The 15,592-nt window shown below is 44.8% G+C and overlaps 1 protein-coding gene across 1 annotated transcript in view; it reads left to right on the top strand.

Annotated features, from left to right (window-relative positions):
• Window positions 1–15,592, top strand: part of Apba1 (amyloid beta precursor protein binding family A member 1) — a 191,088-nt gene that overhangs the window by 144,131 nt on the left and 31,365 nt on the right. The window contains exon 3 of the mRNA XM_042699414.1: window positions 11,858–11,953. Coding sequence (XP_042555348.1) covers window positions 11,858–11,953 — 96 coding nt within the window. The remainder of the gene's footprint in view (window positions 1–11,857; window positions 11,954–15,592) is intronic.

Genomic DNA, 15,592 nt, shown 5'->3' with positions numbered 1-15,592 from the left:
AAACCTACTGGTATATATAGCAACTGCTGGCCATGTCTTTGCCCTGGCCTTTTTTCTAAATACATTTTTATTGTTATTATAAAGGTGATGTACAGAGGGGAGTTACAGTTATAGAAGTCAGATAAAGAGTACATTTCTTTTTTTTAAACAATGTCACCCCCCCTTTCCTAATTCTCTCCCAGTTTTTCTCACCCATCCTCACCCCCAAGTTGTATACAGTAGTTTATTTTCAGCATAGTTTCTAGTGAGTACCCACATTTCTGTGCCCCCTCTTGCCCTCTCAAAAGATAGATAAGCGAACAAACAAGAAACAAGGAAATGTGAAAACAGCAACAAAAGGGAAAAAAAAAGAACTCTTGTTTCCATTTGTTGGAGTTCATTGATAAACACTGCTTTATGGGATCAGATGCACACAGGCATGACACCTTTGTGTTCCTCTCCTCAGAACGTCTTCCTTTAGTCCTGCTGTGCATGAATGCCTAGAGACTCAGAGTATATTTTTACCATCCAGTATGTTTACTTGTGGATTTATAGGCACATTCTAGCTACCACAAATGAGGGAAACCATGCAACCTATGTTTCTTCTTGTCTGGCTGTACTTCACTTAATATAATTTTTTTTTCCAAGTCTTTCCATTTCCTTACAAATGGTACAACATCATTCTTTCTGATGGCTCAGTAGAATTGCGTTATGTATATAGACCCCATTGTCTTGATCCATCGTCTACTGAGGGGCATCTGTTCTGCCCTGTCCTGTCATCTGGCTGAGAGTAAGCAACTCTGCAGGTCCCACAATGTCTAAGGGAGAACAGAGGCAGCATGGTGGGTAGAGCCAGTGACTGTGCCAGAGAAATCTGGGAGTCCCAGTGGCTGAGGAAATGAATGATGAGGCTCTAGCCCAGAGGACCAAGCACGTCCATGGTAGGATTTCAACTTTATTCTCAAGGGACTGCCAGTGTCTGACGCACTCATAAATTCTGGCAGAGCCAGTATGCCAATGAGCCCCCAAACTGAGGGGCTGGGAGATGACCTGGGCCACTGTTGCTTGCAAACCTGCACAGCCTGACCTAGGGCTACTACCATTGCTCTATGGGTCAAGATGCACACGGAGTTGGAAGCCAGGAAGCCAAGGGTCTTGTTGGCGCTGGGGGAGCCGAGGCCCTGCGGCTGGCGATTATCTCCATGCCGGCATCTCTCCCTCGGATAGGGTGTGTGGATCATGTTCTCAGTGCTCTCTTCCCAGCCTCCATGTTGCTGCTGGGAAGGCTTCCCATCACAGATATTATCCATTATTGATGAGCCTGGAGAAGGTGCTGGTGAATAATTGAGTAGGTTTCAGGTGCAGCGTGAACCATAAAGGGAAGAAGGAATGGAAAAATAAAAAAAAAGAACAAGCCAGGGAAAGAATTTCAAGTTCTGTCATGCCAAAAGGACATTGCACGTATGTTTTCTAGCACTTTCCCGAAGGCCTAGCAGTGTGGCTTTTGCTTTTGTTTATCTTGTAGTTCCTCTGTGATTTAGGGCTTATATGAGCTGGCCATCCCTGGCTAATAACTTTTTTAAAAACACCAATGCTGGGGAAACAAAGAAGGAGGCTACAATGCTTGATAAGAAATGTACTCATTATCTTGCCCATGTAATTGTAACCCCTCTGTACAGTATTTTCACAATTAAAAAAGGAAAAAAAAAACACCAATGCTTTTTTCAGTAGCAGTGTAGACTCATTCCACTGGCTTCAGAGACCAAGCAAGTCCCTCTGCAACTCGAACAAGAGCGATTTTTTAACAGTGATAGAAGGGCCAGGTGCTGGTAGCTCACACCTGTAATCCTAGATACTTAGGAGTCTGAGATTTGAGTTTCACAGTTCAATGCCAGCCCAGACAGGAAAGTCCATGAGACTCTTAGCTCCATTTAACCACCAGAAAATCGGAAGTGGAGCTTTGGCACAAAGTGGTAGAGTACCAGCCTTGAGTGAAAGAGCTCAGGGACAGCACCCAAGCCCTGAGCCCCACAACCAACAACAACAAAAGACAAAAAAGAGAAAGCAATAAAAGCCAGGCTTCACTGGGAGCTATGGAGAGCTAAGTGGTAGGAACTGTTTAGTCTGGACACTTGAGAAACAGCAGGAGTGATTTTCTTCCTTTTATATACGTAGCGGCATAGAATTCCATTGTGTATATATACCACATTTTCTTGATCCATTCATCTACTGAGGGGCATCAGGGTTGGTTCCATATCTTAGCTATGGTAAATAATGCTGCAGTAAACATAGTTGTGCTGGGAGCTTTAGTGTGGTCTTGTTTGTGGTCATTTTGGGTAAATGCCCAAAAGTGGAATTGCTAGGTCATAGGGGAGCTCTATGTGGAGTCTTTTGAGGAACCTCCATACTACTTTCCAAAGTGGTTGAACAAGTTTACACTCCCACCAACAATGCAGTAGGGTTCCCTTCTGTCCACATCCCCTCCAGCATCTGTTGTTATTAGAGTTCTTGATTCTAGCCATTCTAACTGGGGTGAGGTGGTACCTCAATGTTGTTTTGATTTGTATTTCTTTTATGGCTAGAGAGGTTGAGCATTTCTTCATGTGTCTATTGGCCATCTTTCTTTCCTCGTCAGAGAAGTTTCTCTTTAAGTCTTTAGCCCAGTTATTTATTGGGCAGTTGTTTCTTTGAGGATTTGTTGTTGGGGGATTTAATTTTTTGAGTTCCAGGCATATTTTAGATATGAGACCCTTGTCCATTGTATGGCTAGTGAAGATCTTCTCCCAATCCATGGGCTTTCTATTGATCTTGCTAGCTATGTCCTTTGCCATGCAGAAGCTCTGCAATTTCATGCAATCCCATTTGTCCAACCTTTCTTTAATTTGTTGAGTTTCTGGGTCTCTATTAAGAAAATTTTGGCCTGTGCCAAGGAGACCTAGGGTTTCTCCTCTAGGACAAGCAGAAAAGCTCAAAGGCTATGTACATATGATCATATAAGATGATGTTAAGTGAAATGAACCCCAAGATAGAGACACAAGTGATTTTTTATCTTTCTTGCTGTTGTTTTTAATGTATTTATAATGTACCATGTGTTTTGTTTCTTTTGTATGGTCTTCCCCCATGGTATAACCCCTATTTTCACTGTATTTGATTCCGGTGTACATACAAGATGTATATACATCTTGTATATTCATTTTTTTAATTTGGGGGGGAAGGGAAATAACAAAATGCTGAAGTAAGGATACAGGTTGACCTATTATAACATTGAGATGTACAAGACACTATGTTGAAAGCGAACGTTACAACTTGGGGGGGGGGGTAGTTGTGGAGGTGGAAGGGAAGGGATAGTAGGGAAAAAACAAAGGAGGGGGTAACAATGCTGGATAGGAAATGTACTCATTACCTTACTCATGTAACTGTAACCCCTCTGTACAGTATTTTTACAATAAAAATATCTACAAAAGAAGAAAAAAGTACCTAACAGGAAGGAAGAAGTATTAGGGAATTTCCCAGTGTCATCAGCCAGGAAAGATGCTCACGGTTTGAAAAGGGCTTTCTCAGAGAGTGCTGTAGAAATTGCATCAGGTGGACTCAAGATGTAGTAGGTGGAATCTGGCAGCCAGCAGAAGCAATGGTGAGAGAGATGGGAGCCGCAAAGAGCTTGTCCACAGCACACAGTAGGGGGCAGATTTGCCACCTCTGGGTTGGTTTAGATCTTTGCAACTCTTTTCTATCCCAGAACAAAACTAACGACGCGGACTTGAAGGTAAACCTGACTGCATGTTTGGTGAGGAAGGCTGCAGCCTTTGGTTAAGATGCATGCTTTGTGCATCGGGGGGTTCTACCAGTTTGCATGGAGCAGTAAGAGGTACCAGGGATATGGGAGGACTCCACGCAGCCCTGGCCTCCTGCCTTCACAGCTACCTCAGGCCTTATTCCCTCATCTCCTGGGGTGTGGTCTTGTTCTTCCTCTTATCTATTCTTCCTTTTTTTCTCTATGGAACCAATAGATACAGTTCATCTCTGGAGCCTGGTGTGGAATTCTCTGTTGACTTCCTTGAACCCATGCTGGTTCTGGGACGGCTCTTTTCCTGAGCTTGTGTAGCTAACTTGTCACATGGCTCTTACAGCAGAGCGCAGGGCCGTCAGTGGTGCATGGTGATCATGGAGAGGGACAAGGGTTTACTTCTAGCATCCTGCGCCCCAGAGGTCTAGCCACTTGCTGGCCAGAGTCTGTAAGCTCGGCCTCCTCCCCCTGCCCAGATGTGTTCTAATACAGGGCCCAAGAGAACATTTCTCCTAACCCCAGCCTCTTCCTTCCACCTGAGCTGGATGCTTCTTCACAGCTTCTATAAACATAGCAGAGTTTGGGGCGTGTGAAAGTTTGTGGTGGCACCTCAGAGCCAAGTTTATTTTCCCCAGAAATAGGAGGTGCTGTTGCCAGCTTGGGTGGGTATCAGAAACATCAGCTGCTGGCACTCCACCCATGACGCATGACACAAGGCTACTCAGGCACCAATGGGTTAATGCAAGGGCGGGGGGGGGGGGGGTGGGGGGAAGGTCAGACACTCCCGGAGATGATCATGTCTCCTATTACCCATTGCATCATTGACTGGGCACCTAATACCACTGGAAACAGTCCCCCCAAGCAGCTCTGAGGTCGGGAGTCTGCCCAGGTCACGAGCAGCTGCACCAGAACTGGCCGGGCTGCCCAGACAGCACCTGCGAACATGGAGAACTTCTGGATGTACCAGTTTGAGTGTCAGGAAGAAGAGGAGGTAGGTGCAGCCTCAGGCATCAAGTTCATTGTTTTGCTGCGGCTCTCTTCTCATCCTGTGAGAGGGTTAAGTTGTCCCCTTTTCCCTTGGCAGGAGAAATTGAGTGAGTAAAGAGTTGTAGGTGGGCAAAGGGGGGGGGACATCCCCTCCGATGGAGGAAATGCCGTTAGCTTTGCCTGGAGCTTGCGAGTCTCCCAAGCTTGGGAAGGCAGCGGCTGTCAGCACTGCATCCTGGTTCTTTACATTCTGATTTTCACTTGCTCCTGTTCTGTGCTATCTCTGTTGTGGCTTTGTCTCTTATGAAGCTGAAGGTGGCTAATGCCTGTGCAGGAGGAACTGCCTTGCTAGTAAATGAAGGAATACGTGCGGTTGTGTCCTGGTACCATGCTTGGCACAGAGTAAAAGCCCTTTGAAAATGAGTAGCTGTTGGCCCTTTTTCGAAGGTATTTGTTATAGCAAACCCAGTGTTCTTATATGCATCTCATTTGTTGTTTGGTTGGCTGGTTGGTTTTGAAGTAAGGTGTTCTCTGTAGACCAGGCTGCCTTCAAATTTGCAATCCTCCTCTCTCAAACTTCCAAGTGCTGGGATTACTGGCATGTACCACTATGCCCAGCTTAGTGATGTCTATTAATATAAGTTTAAAGTGGCTTCTTTTTTTCCCACTGAACCTATAGCCAGTGGGCTAGAAATGAGAGTCTTGATGAGATTTCAAGGAATGAATGGACTGAGCTGGGCATCAGTGGTTCATGCCTATAATCCTCGCTACCCAGGAGCTTAAATCTGAGGATTGTGGTTTGAAGCCAGCCCAGGTAGGAAAGTCCATGAGACTCTTATCTCCAGTTAACCACCAAAAAGGGAGAAATGGAGCTGTGACTCTAGTGGTAGAGCCCTCGTCTTAAGAGAAAACAAACAAACAAACAAAAAACCTCAGGAATAGCACCCAGGCTCTGAGTCCAAGAGGAGAGAGAGAGAGAGAAATGAGAGAGAGTAAAAGACTCCCTCATTTGACCAAGTTGTGCTGTTTCAGACAACTTCCATGAGTCTGTTTCAAAGTGGAGAGACCAGCCTCTACTTACAGATCAGCTTTATCAGATGTTTTACTGGTTCACTCTGACACCAGTGACTCTGGCTTATAGTTAACTGGTTAGCTTTCTTTCCCCAGAGAACACAGCTTCAGGAACTTAGAACCCTTCTGATGGGGATAAAATGAGTCCTTTGGAGTCTCCATGATGATACCACCTTGGAGGAGATTTCTGCCAGGCAGTACTTCCTGAGGTCCAGTGAGGAGGCAGGCAGCTCCCTGCAGTGCTCACACAAGTTCACAGTTTGGGGCTGGGAGGAAGAGGGCTTCACCTGTGGGAAAAGGAACAGACAGGGTAAGAATTGTTTCACCGACAGTTAGCTCAAAACGTCCCATTGGTATTAATTGAACCCATTGTGATTGTATATATAAAACACATCATTAAGCTCAGGCTGTTATCATTTTAATGGCATAATTATGCCCCTCAATGCCTATACTAACTTCCCTGCTTCACCACATTAAGGAAATACAAATGTGCATTGATAAGATAGCTTGAATTGAAAGTGAATAATGGTGGATTTGTCGTCAGTTTTGCTCTTCAGCAGCACACACATATTTTGGAGTAAGAAAAATGTCCAATCATATATTTGGGATTTTAAAAATAGTTCTAACAAGGAAAACGTTTCATTTAGATCAGTAAAGGCAACTAGGTACATGCATTTCAGAAAAGAGGTAAGCTGATACGCAAAAGTGGAAAGGCTGAAACCCAAAACCCCCATGTATAGTTTCAAAACAAAGTTGATCAGAAGGCCTAGGGCTGATCTACATCTGACCTAAGTGACTACACCTTTGAAATCTCTGGTAGAAAAGAGCAAAACCTGAATATTCCACCAGAAAGGCCTTGAATGACCATGTGCTCCATTACAAATGCCACTTTTTTTTTTTTTTTTTTGCCAGTCCTGAGGCTTGAACTCAGCCTGGGCACTGTCCCTGAGCTTCTTTTGTTCATGGTTAGCACGCTATCACTTGAGCAACAGCACCATTTCCAGCTTTTTCTGTTTATGTGGTACTAAGGAATCGAACCCAGGGCTTCATGTATGCTAGGCAAGCGCTCTACCATTAAGCCACATTCCCAGACACTACCTTGTTGTTGTTGTTGTTGTTGTTGTTTGACAGTCATGGGGCTTAAACTCAGGTCCTGGGCACTGTCCCTCAGCTCTTCAGCTCTACCATTTAAGCCACATTGCCACTTCCAGTTTTCTGGTGGTTAATTAGAGATAAGAGTCTCACAGACTTTCCTGCCCGGGCTAGCTTTGAACTGCAGTCCTCAGATCTCAACCTCCTAAGTAGCTAGGATTACAGACATGAGCCACCGGCATCTGGCCAGCTTTTTCTTGAATTTACTTTTGTTATATAGAGGTGATGTACAGAGTGGTTACATTTGCATGACTCAGTACGTTTCCTTTCCTACAGTGTCATATGGTTCTTCATTCTCTCCCATACTCTTCCTCCCTTCTCCACCCATGAGTTGTATAGTTCAGGTGGCACAAATACCCTTTGTGAACACTTGTTCCCCCTCTTGTGTCTGCCACACTTCCCTCAGGAAGTGGGGGTACACAAGTCATGTGGGAGAGAGGCTGATGATGGCCAAGAGCCCAAGCAAGAGAGCCTGTGGAAACATGTGGTTCCAGAAACCATGAGAACATGTAAGTTCAGTGCTGTGCGCCCAGAGCCCACTCTGAGCAGAGTGGGTTTTCATTTCATTTCATCCTGGTCTTCATTTCCTTTCTCTTGTGTTACAAGATAAGCGTCTACGTATCTTCCCATTCAGTACCTGTATTGAGCTGTTGGATATTTTATGAGGAGCTCTGTATTAGGCACTCAAGAGAGGAAACTTGTAAACTGATTATACATCCTGCCTTTGTGGTGCTTATTAAAGCATTGTACTGAAAGTACGATTGTCCTATAATGCTGTGTTTTTATAAAAGATAGGGAGAGTGAGATGAGCTTTGTGAATTGCACAAATAAGAATACAGGCAAATAGTTCTTTCTGGAAGGGGGTATTCTGTCACTTAAGAATTAGGGAGATTGCGTGAAAGAGGTGATCATTGGAATGGATCTTTGGAAGCTTGTGGATGTACAGTCTGGACAGGAGTGGAAACAAAGGCACTAAGCAGAAACATGCCAAGGTTAGGCTGGGAGGAGGAGGTAGTGAAGTCTGGCTTTGGTGATCAAAGGTTAAGAACAAGAAAGGGAGCAGAAGCCAATAAGGAAATTAAGGCCAAACCTTGGAGCGTCTCAAGTGCTGAGATCCACAGTCTAGAATGTATTCCATAAACAAGAGGAAGGATAGAGGGTTTCCAAATTGAGGATGCTGTACTCACAGGTTTTTTTTTTAAGCTATTCAAAATGAGAATAAATAGGCAGGCACGCAGCAAAAAGTCTGGCAGAAAAGTACATGAACACATCCATGTTAGTCTTACGAAAAAGAAAAAGCCATACACCTTGTTCTCAGGTTTTGTGAAGTGTTCCACATAGGTAAAATTAGTACATAGCTCAGTCACTGAGTTCCCTTGGATGATAGGGACCAATTCACTGGAAACCATCCAACTCGGCTAGAGTTGCCTGTGGTCTCTCACTGAATATCCTACGCTTCACAAGCTGTGCTATGGATCGACACTGGCCTAGGACGGGTACATGCAAGTGTCTTCTGTAAATTAATCGTCATGATGATCTCATCCTCAACTCTAGTTTCCCAAAATGCTTCCTTGTATAGGAGACAGTGGACATGCCCAAAGTTGCACACAACAGTTGTAGGTTCCTCCCATTCCCTCCCCTAACCTCTGCCACTCATGAACTGTTCTCCCTAATATGCTATAATGAGGGTGGGGACTTAGGAATTAGGGTAAAAGCTTTGTGCCTTCTGTTTGCTCTTTCACTTTATCTGTGAATGAAATTTTAATGAGAAAGAGAACCAGATGAAGATGAAAAGAAATACCTCCAGGAATGTGTTCTGGCCTTGTTAATGTTCTCCCAGAGGGACAAAATAATATTTGTAATGGTTGGGATTGTGAAAGACGGGCTAATGGTTGAGCATTTTGTACCTGTCTGGGCACTGTTGCTCCTTCTATGAACCCCATTGCTCTAAGAGGATGGACTCTGAGCCCAGTGTCAGAGTTGTAAGTGGACAGAATTCACATGCCAATCTGCCCCACGCCCGGGGTTCTTGAGCGTGTAACCACTTCATTCTTCCGAAACTTAAGATACGACTGTACCTATCCAACAGCCATCATTTTCAAGGGAGAAATGTCATCTTCCCCGTAATCATATTATGCATTTGAAAATGGATCCTCATGTTGGAAAGTCAAATCATCGTGGCTAGGAAGACTCCATGGAGTTGATTAATGTTTACTTCAGCCAATCAGCAGACTTTGTTCTGGGGCCTTTCAAGTCCTGGGCCCTGTGACAGGAAAAGATTGGGTGTGTTCTCCACTGGAGAAATTCTAAAAACAACTTAGCTTAGCTTTTGATGAATAACAGCTAGGTTCAAATTCTAACCATATGAACATTTTTAGAACAAAATATTATTATTTAAACAAAGTCATAATGACTTCGGAGGAATTATACTTTTTTTTTTTTTTTGCCTGTCCTGGGGCTTGAACTTAGGACCTGGGCACTATCCCTGAGCTGATTTTGGTCAAGGCTACCACTTGAGCCACAGCGCTATTTCCGGCTTTTTCTGTTTATGTGGTACTGAGGAATCGAACTCAGGGCCTCATGCATGCAAGGCAAGCACTCTACCACTGAGCCACCTTCCCAGCCCTATACTTTTTTATATATAACCCTTTCATTAGCTGCTCATGAGAATGAGATCTGAGGATTAGGGCTCAAAGCCAGCATGGGAAGGAAAAAAAAAACAACTCCTCAAGACACACTTTTTTAATGAAGGTGTTTCATAGTCCTGAAACTAAGTAGTTAAAGAAAATCCAATTGCACTAGCTCCCCCAGGGACTAGACCCTTAAAATCTTTGTGACCGAGAAAATTACGTGAAGGAAAGAAATGAGCCATAAATATCAAAGGAAGCTCTTTAAATCTGAAACAGAAAAAAAGCTGGGGAAATGTAAAGACATTAAATTCTCATACTTTCCTACATTAATTTTGAGTAAGCCAAACAGTGCTAAATCAGTAAGTACCCACCAACTCTCCTGGGTGCTGAGGGAAAAATCCCGTGTGCTGCTTTTTAAAGGCAGCCGTGGCTGCTTTACGGTGGCCAGGGCCGGGGGGTCAGGGTTCTTTATGTCTTCTGCTTCCCTGTGTCTGCCCTCTGGCTCAACTTCAAAGCATCCGTTTCTGCCTATGCCTATTTAAAGGGCTATTCTTCACCTTCCTGCCTTGAATCAGGTGATCATATGGCCAGAGGCTGGAATCCTACAGTTTCTTGGTCTGAATAATAATCATGCATTTCCCATCATTTGATTCATTTGGTGCCTCCTATATTCCTTATAATTCACAACTGGGGAGAAAGGTTTTTTTTTTTGGGGGGGGAGTTTCCTTTTGTTATTAACATAATGTTTTCTGGGGTCCTTTTTGTCTGTTACCATGCCCACTTCCCCCAGCACCCCTGCTGTGTGAAACATTCTCCCTTGCCATGTCCCAGGATTTTACTACTAGACATAGATAGATCCAAGAAAATGCTGGTGGTGTTTGGGGAATTCACCTCCCTCACATCCCCACAGTTCCCAAGAGAATATTTCCTGTGTGTTTTCTGCCTGCCGTGGGACATCACTCACAGAGAGCATCTTGCTCTCGAGAGTGCCGCCTTCTTGACCTTCCCTGTGGCTCCCTTGAAGATGCCTTTTATATCTTCCAAGATGTTCTCAAACATGTGGGCATGTTCTTGTACCATCCGGGGGATATTCAGGGAGCCTGTATCGATTCCAGCGCTGTAGTGGCCGGCTTACTTGGCCATTCACCTAGCAGGCATGAACGGTGTGCCTGACGGGGGTCAGTCACTTCCGGCAGGGTCAGCCTGTGCTCGGCTGTACCTGAGATATCCCCACACCCAGCAGGGACCCTGCACCCAAAGCTAGGTGTCCAAGCCTGGTTTGCAAACATATCATTTGACAAAGGATCTCCAAACCATTCTACAAATCACCCAAGGTTATGTGTCTTGTGCTGAAACGCTGACATTTCTCTAAATTTTTAGTGGCCTGTGGATCAAATCACGCAACGTATGTGACTTCGGAGCCGGCCAGGAAAGCACAGGTGGAGAGGTTTCCAGCCATCCAAATCAGACCCAGCCGCTTCTTTAAAAAGACAGGCTGCTGGGCTGGGAAGGTGGCTCAGTGGTAGAGTGCTCGCCTCGCATGCATGAGGCCCCGGGTTCGATTCCTCAGCACCACATAAGCAGAAAAAGCCAGAAGTGGCGCGCGCTGTGGCTCAAGTGGTAGGGCATTAGCCTTGAGCTGAAGAGCTGAGGGACAGCGCCCAGACTCAGAGTTCAGGCCCCACAACTAACTAAAGGAAAAAAAAAAAAAAGACATTCTGCACTAGGGAAAAGCAAAAGAAGGGGTGACATTGACCAAAAGAGAAATGTACATATTACCTAAATTGTGAAATGGTAACCTCTCTGTACAACACCTTAATAATAACAAGTAAACTATTAAAAAAAAAAAAAAAAGACCTGCTTCAGTTTTTACTTTTTTATAACAATCATCTTGAGCAGGCGATTTTGCAAGACAATTTGGTATCCTAATCTTTAGTAAGAAAAAAATTGGCCTGTGTATTTAGGACCTGAAGTTTGACAGACAACTCTTTCTCTGCTTTCTCTCAGCAGTGAGCCTGAGGGAGAAAATGACCCCCAGCTCTTAACTTCCTTTAAAGGAATGGCAGAAGTTCAAAAGTAAAGCTTCAGTGCCCCAGGCCCATCCTGGACAGCTGGCGACTCCTTTCCAAAGGGCTTTCCCCACCCTGGAGTGAACTTCAGCAGAGTTCTGCTTTATCCCCCCTCGTCCCCCGGCCCAGCATGCTGAGTCCTTCCAGTTCTCACTGTTGTCTGTGCTGTTGCTGTGTTTCAGTCTCCGTCTCCCGGCAGCTCCTCGCCCCTGGGTGCAGAGTCATCGAGCACACCCCTTCACCCCAGCGACCCCGCGGAAGCCTCCACAAATAAAGAGGTAGGGTGTCCTGGCCACCGGCCTGTCTTGCTTCATTCTAACACCGCCGTGTGATTCCTCCAGCCCCTTACAGAACTCAGATTACCCTGGGGAGGAAGAGTCCGAACTCCCCAGTGTGTGGTCCGTCTCCTAAAGCCATAACGTCCAGCCTGGTAGCTATGAACCACAGGTGTCTATTTTAATGCCTGAACAAAATAAAAATGCCATATCCTTAGGCACACGACAGCCACTGTGACTAGTGTCCCCTGCAGTGGACAGGCTGCTACAGAGCAGGACAGAACCCTGGGATCATTGCACAGAGTTCTGTTGGACAGCATTGGCTGTTGAATACCAAACACTTCATATACCAGCATCCTTCCACATGGCAGTAGGAGCCTTCTGCTACCATGGATTGGCAGTTGTGGTTCCAGTTCGCATCATTTGTCCACACAGTATACCTGAAAAGCCCACCCCCATGCTCTCTCTCATGTAAGTTCCAATTAGGTGACCCTAGCACACCCCTACTCCTACTCTGTCTACAGCGGTCCCAGATGACTTTCTCGGACATCATGGTGGGATGCTCTCTTTCTGTACAGTCTTCTTAGTACACTCACCAGCCTCATCCACCTGCCAGGCACTTGAAATGTGGCCAGAAGGACAGAGGAACTCAAATGAACTTAACTAGATGCATGTGGCTGGAAGCTCTTTGGATAGAATAGTGCTTTGAAGGCATCCATTTTGGACAATTTGTGTATTCATCCTACTTATGGTGAACTCTGACAGAGGCGTTGTCAGTGAGATGCTACCTGTTCTCCTAAGGTTTCTGGGGCTACAAAAGGGCAGATGTTTTTCCCTGAAGGGGATCCACTGCCTTCTTTAAGACCCAGTATCCTTTTACATCCGGGTGGCAGCCATCCTACCTGCATCATGTAAATATTGGCCCACACCATCTGTGTGAGCTCAGCTCACTCTAAATATAGATGCTCCCTCACCAACACTAAGGATATGTGTTAAAGAGGTAAACCATGCAGGGGGTGGAGAACCTTGTTTCTGCCAAGGGCCTTTGAGATATTTAGAACATCATTTATAGGCCAAATAAAATGATCGATGCAGGCAGCCAGGCCCCTTGGGAAGCCAATGTGAGAAGCATATGTGTCTGTCTTATTACCTATCAAATGGTTTGTCAGACCTTACCCAACATTCCCCACCCCAGATTAAAGAGTAATTGTGTCATGGTTGTGCATATTAATAGAAGAAAACAATCTGATTTAACCTGGGTGAGATTGCTTGTCAAAGTTTAACCCAGACTATTGAAGCATTACCTACCATTGATGTGAGGGAGACATAGATATTTTCTTACTCTGTTAAACAGAGAATCTTTGAAGTGGCACCAATGTTAGATGTAGACTGGAGATACTTTCTTTTCTGGTCCATCCTCAGCCTCTAGGCCACTAGAACACAAGCGACAGAGTCATCGTTTCTGCTATACCCCACATTCTGTTTGCTTCAGCCTTCATTCATTGCACATGGGGCATGAAGACAAGAAGAGTCGTAGCTGCAATGGCGACAGAATTGGGCATTTTTCAGTTACTGAGCATCACAGTGCCCTGAACACGCCAGGCTGAGCAAATGCTAGGTTATACCTTATTTGATCCTGAGGACAATTCTTAAGGCAGATATCATCGCCCTCATTTGTTAGTGGAGACAGCCGAAGGGTCAGGTGATTGACCTGAGGTCACAGCTCATAAGTGGCCAGCCAGGATTTGAATCCAGGCCCTTAACTTTCAGGATCTGCTACCCAAGAGTGGAAAGTGTTTACAGGTCACAGACTCTGTGGAGAAACAGCTGGTGTGACATTCGAGTTGTCAGCCTTCCAGACTCTGCAAGTGGCTCATGGGGCAGTCCCCTTCCTGCCCCACCCCCAAGCACCTGGAGATTCTCAGCCTTTTTCTTTTTAAATGCAACTTTATTGGTTGTTGAATGGCTACGGGTCCACTGGTGTTGATCTGGGGTCGTGTATGAGAAAACAAAAGGACTGGCCAAACGTCTGTACATCCAGCCTTTGATAATGTGGGAGAGAGAATAAGCAAGGCACATTTGTTAGTTTCTCTGTTCCTGCAAGACTTGCTGCGTGTTTCTGCATATCCTCAGAAATAATGCTGAACATCCTCTTTGTGTGCAATAATTACAGATACTTGCACAAAATTCCTTTAAAAGATTTATTCTCGCAGAGACTGAAGCAGAGCTAGTCATGAGCACATGAATAGTGAAGACGTGAATGCACCCAAAGCTCACCATCGCAGCTCTAAACAAAACAGCTTTTATAACTCGAGATAGAATAACTCTTCAGTAGCTTCTGACAAAAGCTGGACAACATTTTTAAAATTAACATTCAGAAAAGTATTCCAGTAGCCCAAGAAAATCTGAATTGCTTTCTTTGATGTACCCAAAGGTCTATACTATTATATATATATATATACATACACACACACTATTTTTTAATTATGGAAATCCTCCTTACCCCAGAGCTCTGGCTGCTGGGGTCAAGGGCATGTCAAAGGGAAATAACAATTTTAGAATATTTGTTCCTTGTGAAGCAGCTGACTTCCATCTGCCTACCATGATTCACCTGTGAATTTTTTTTTTCTTCAAGCAGAGATAGGATTAAGGGTGTGGCTCAAGTCATAGAGCCCCAACCAATGAATAAAAGCCAGCATCAGATACTAAGATCAAGTTCCAGCCTTGGTGGGGGGGGGGGGGCGGGGGGGGGGGGCGGGGAGGGAAGCAAAGATAGTTACTGTAAAGTAAATGTACAACTTGGTTGAAGTTGGAATTCCTTTCCTCCTGCTCACATACTCTGGCTTGTACTCGGTATGCACTTTTCCACAAATGCATTAGCTGGTAGTCTTTTGCTCCTATTTCCAAGAGACTCAGCTTCATTAGTGCAAAGAGCCATTTTATATCTCATGATCAAGTCTGCAGGAGGTATTCTGAAAATTGCTGCTGTGTGACCTGCTATGTGATTAATGTAGAATTCTTGTTACTTTCCTAAGTTAGTTTTAAGACAAGATTTCTTTACATGCCCCCAATTTTCCACATAGCATTAGAAAATGGCTGTGTTTGAATATTAGGCAGGTATTAACTAATTAATCATCCCTTTGAATTCTCTTATATTTTCTTTTTTTTTTTTTTTTTTTTTTGCGTAGTGCTGAGGAATCAAACCCAGGGCTTCATGCATGCAAGGCAAGCACTCTACCACTGAGCCACCTTCCCAGCCCTCTCTTATATTTTCTTTCCAGTAAAGAGCACCGTGTACAATGCTAGCATAGGGGTGGCTTCCTCTCCACCAGAGCCCCCTCATCTAGCCCACCAGCTTCCCCAGGGCAGGTTCTATCCAAGTCATGCTATTGAGTGGCAATGCTGGGCTCGCTGCCCCATCTGTAGAAGGCATATGTTTTTTCCATCACATTGCTTCTCAGCCAATGGAAACCTTGACTCTGCATTGAGGGACCTCATCTTCAACAAGAGCTTTCCCCTAGTGCTTGCCACTGCTCTACCCCAGACATTCCAGCTACTCATCCTGTTAGTTTGAAGCAAAAATGCATTTCCTTCTCCTTGTGTTCAAATAGAGTTTTAGCTAGCACATTTGTTCTGAAAGAA

Source organism: Dipodomys spectabilis, unplaced genomic scaffold, assembly GCF_019054845.1.
Source record: "Dipodomys spectabilis isolate Male_0828 unplaced genomic scaffold, ASM1905484v1 ptg000241l, whole genome shotgun sequence".
NCBI lineage: Eukaryota > Metazoa > Chordata > Mammalia > Rodentia > Heteromyidae > Dipodomys > Dipodomys spectabilis.
Note: the sequence above shows the minus strand (reverse complement) of the source record. Positions and strands in the feature narration are given on the sequence as shown.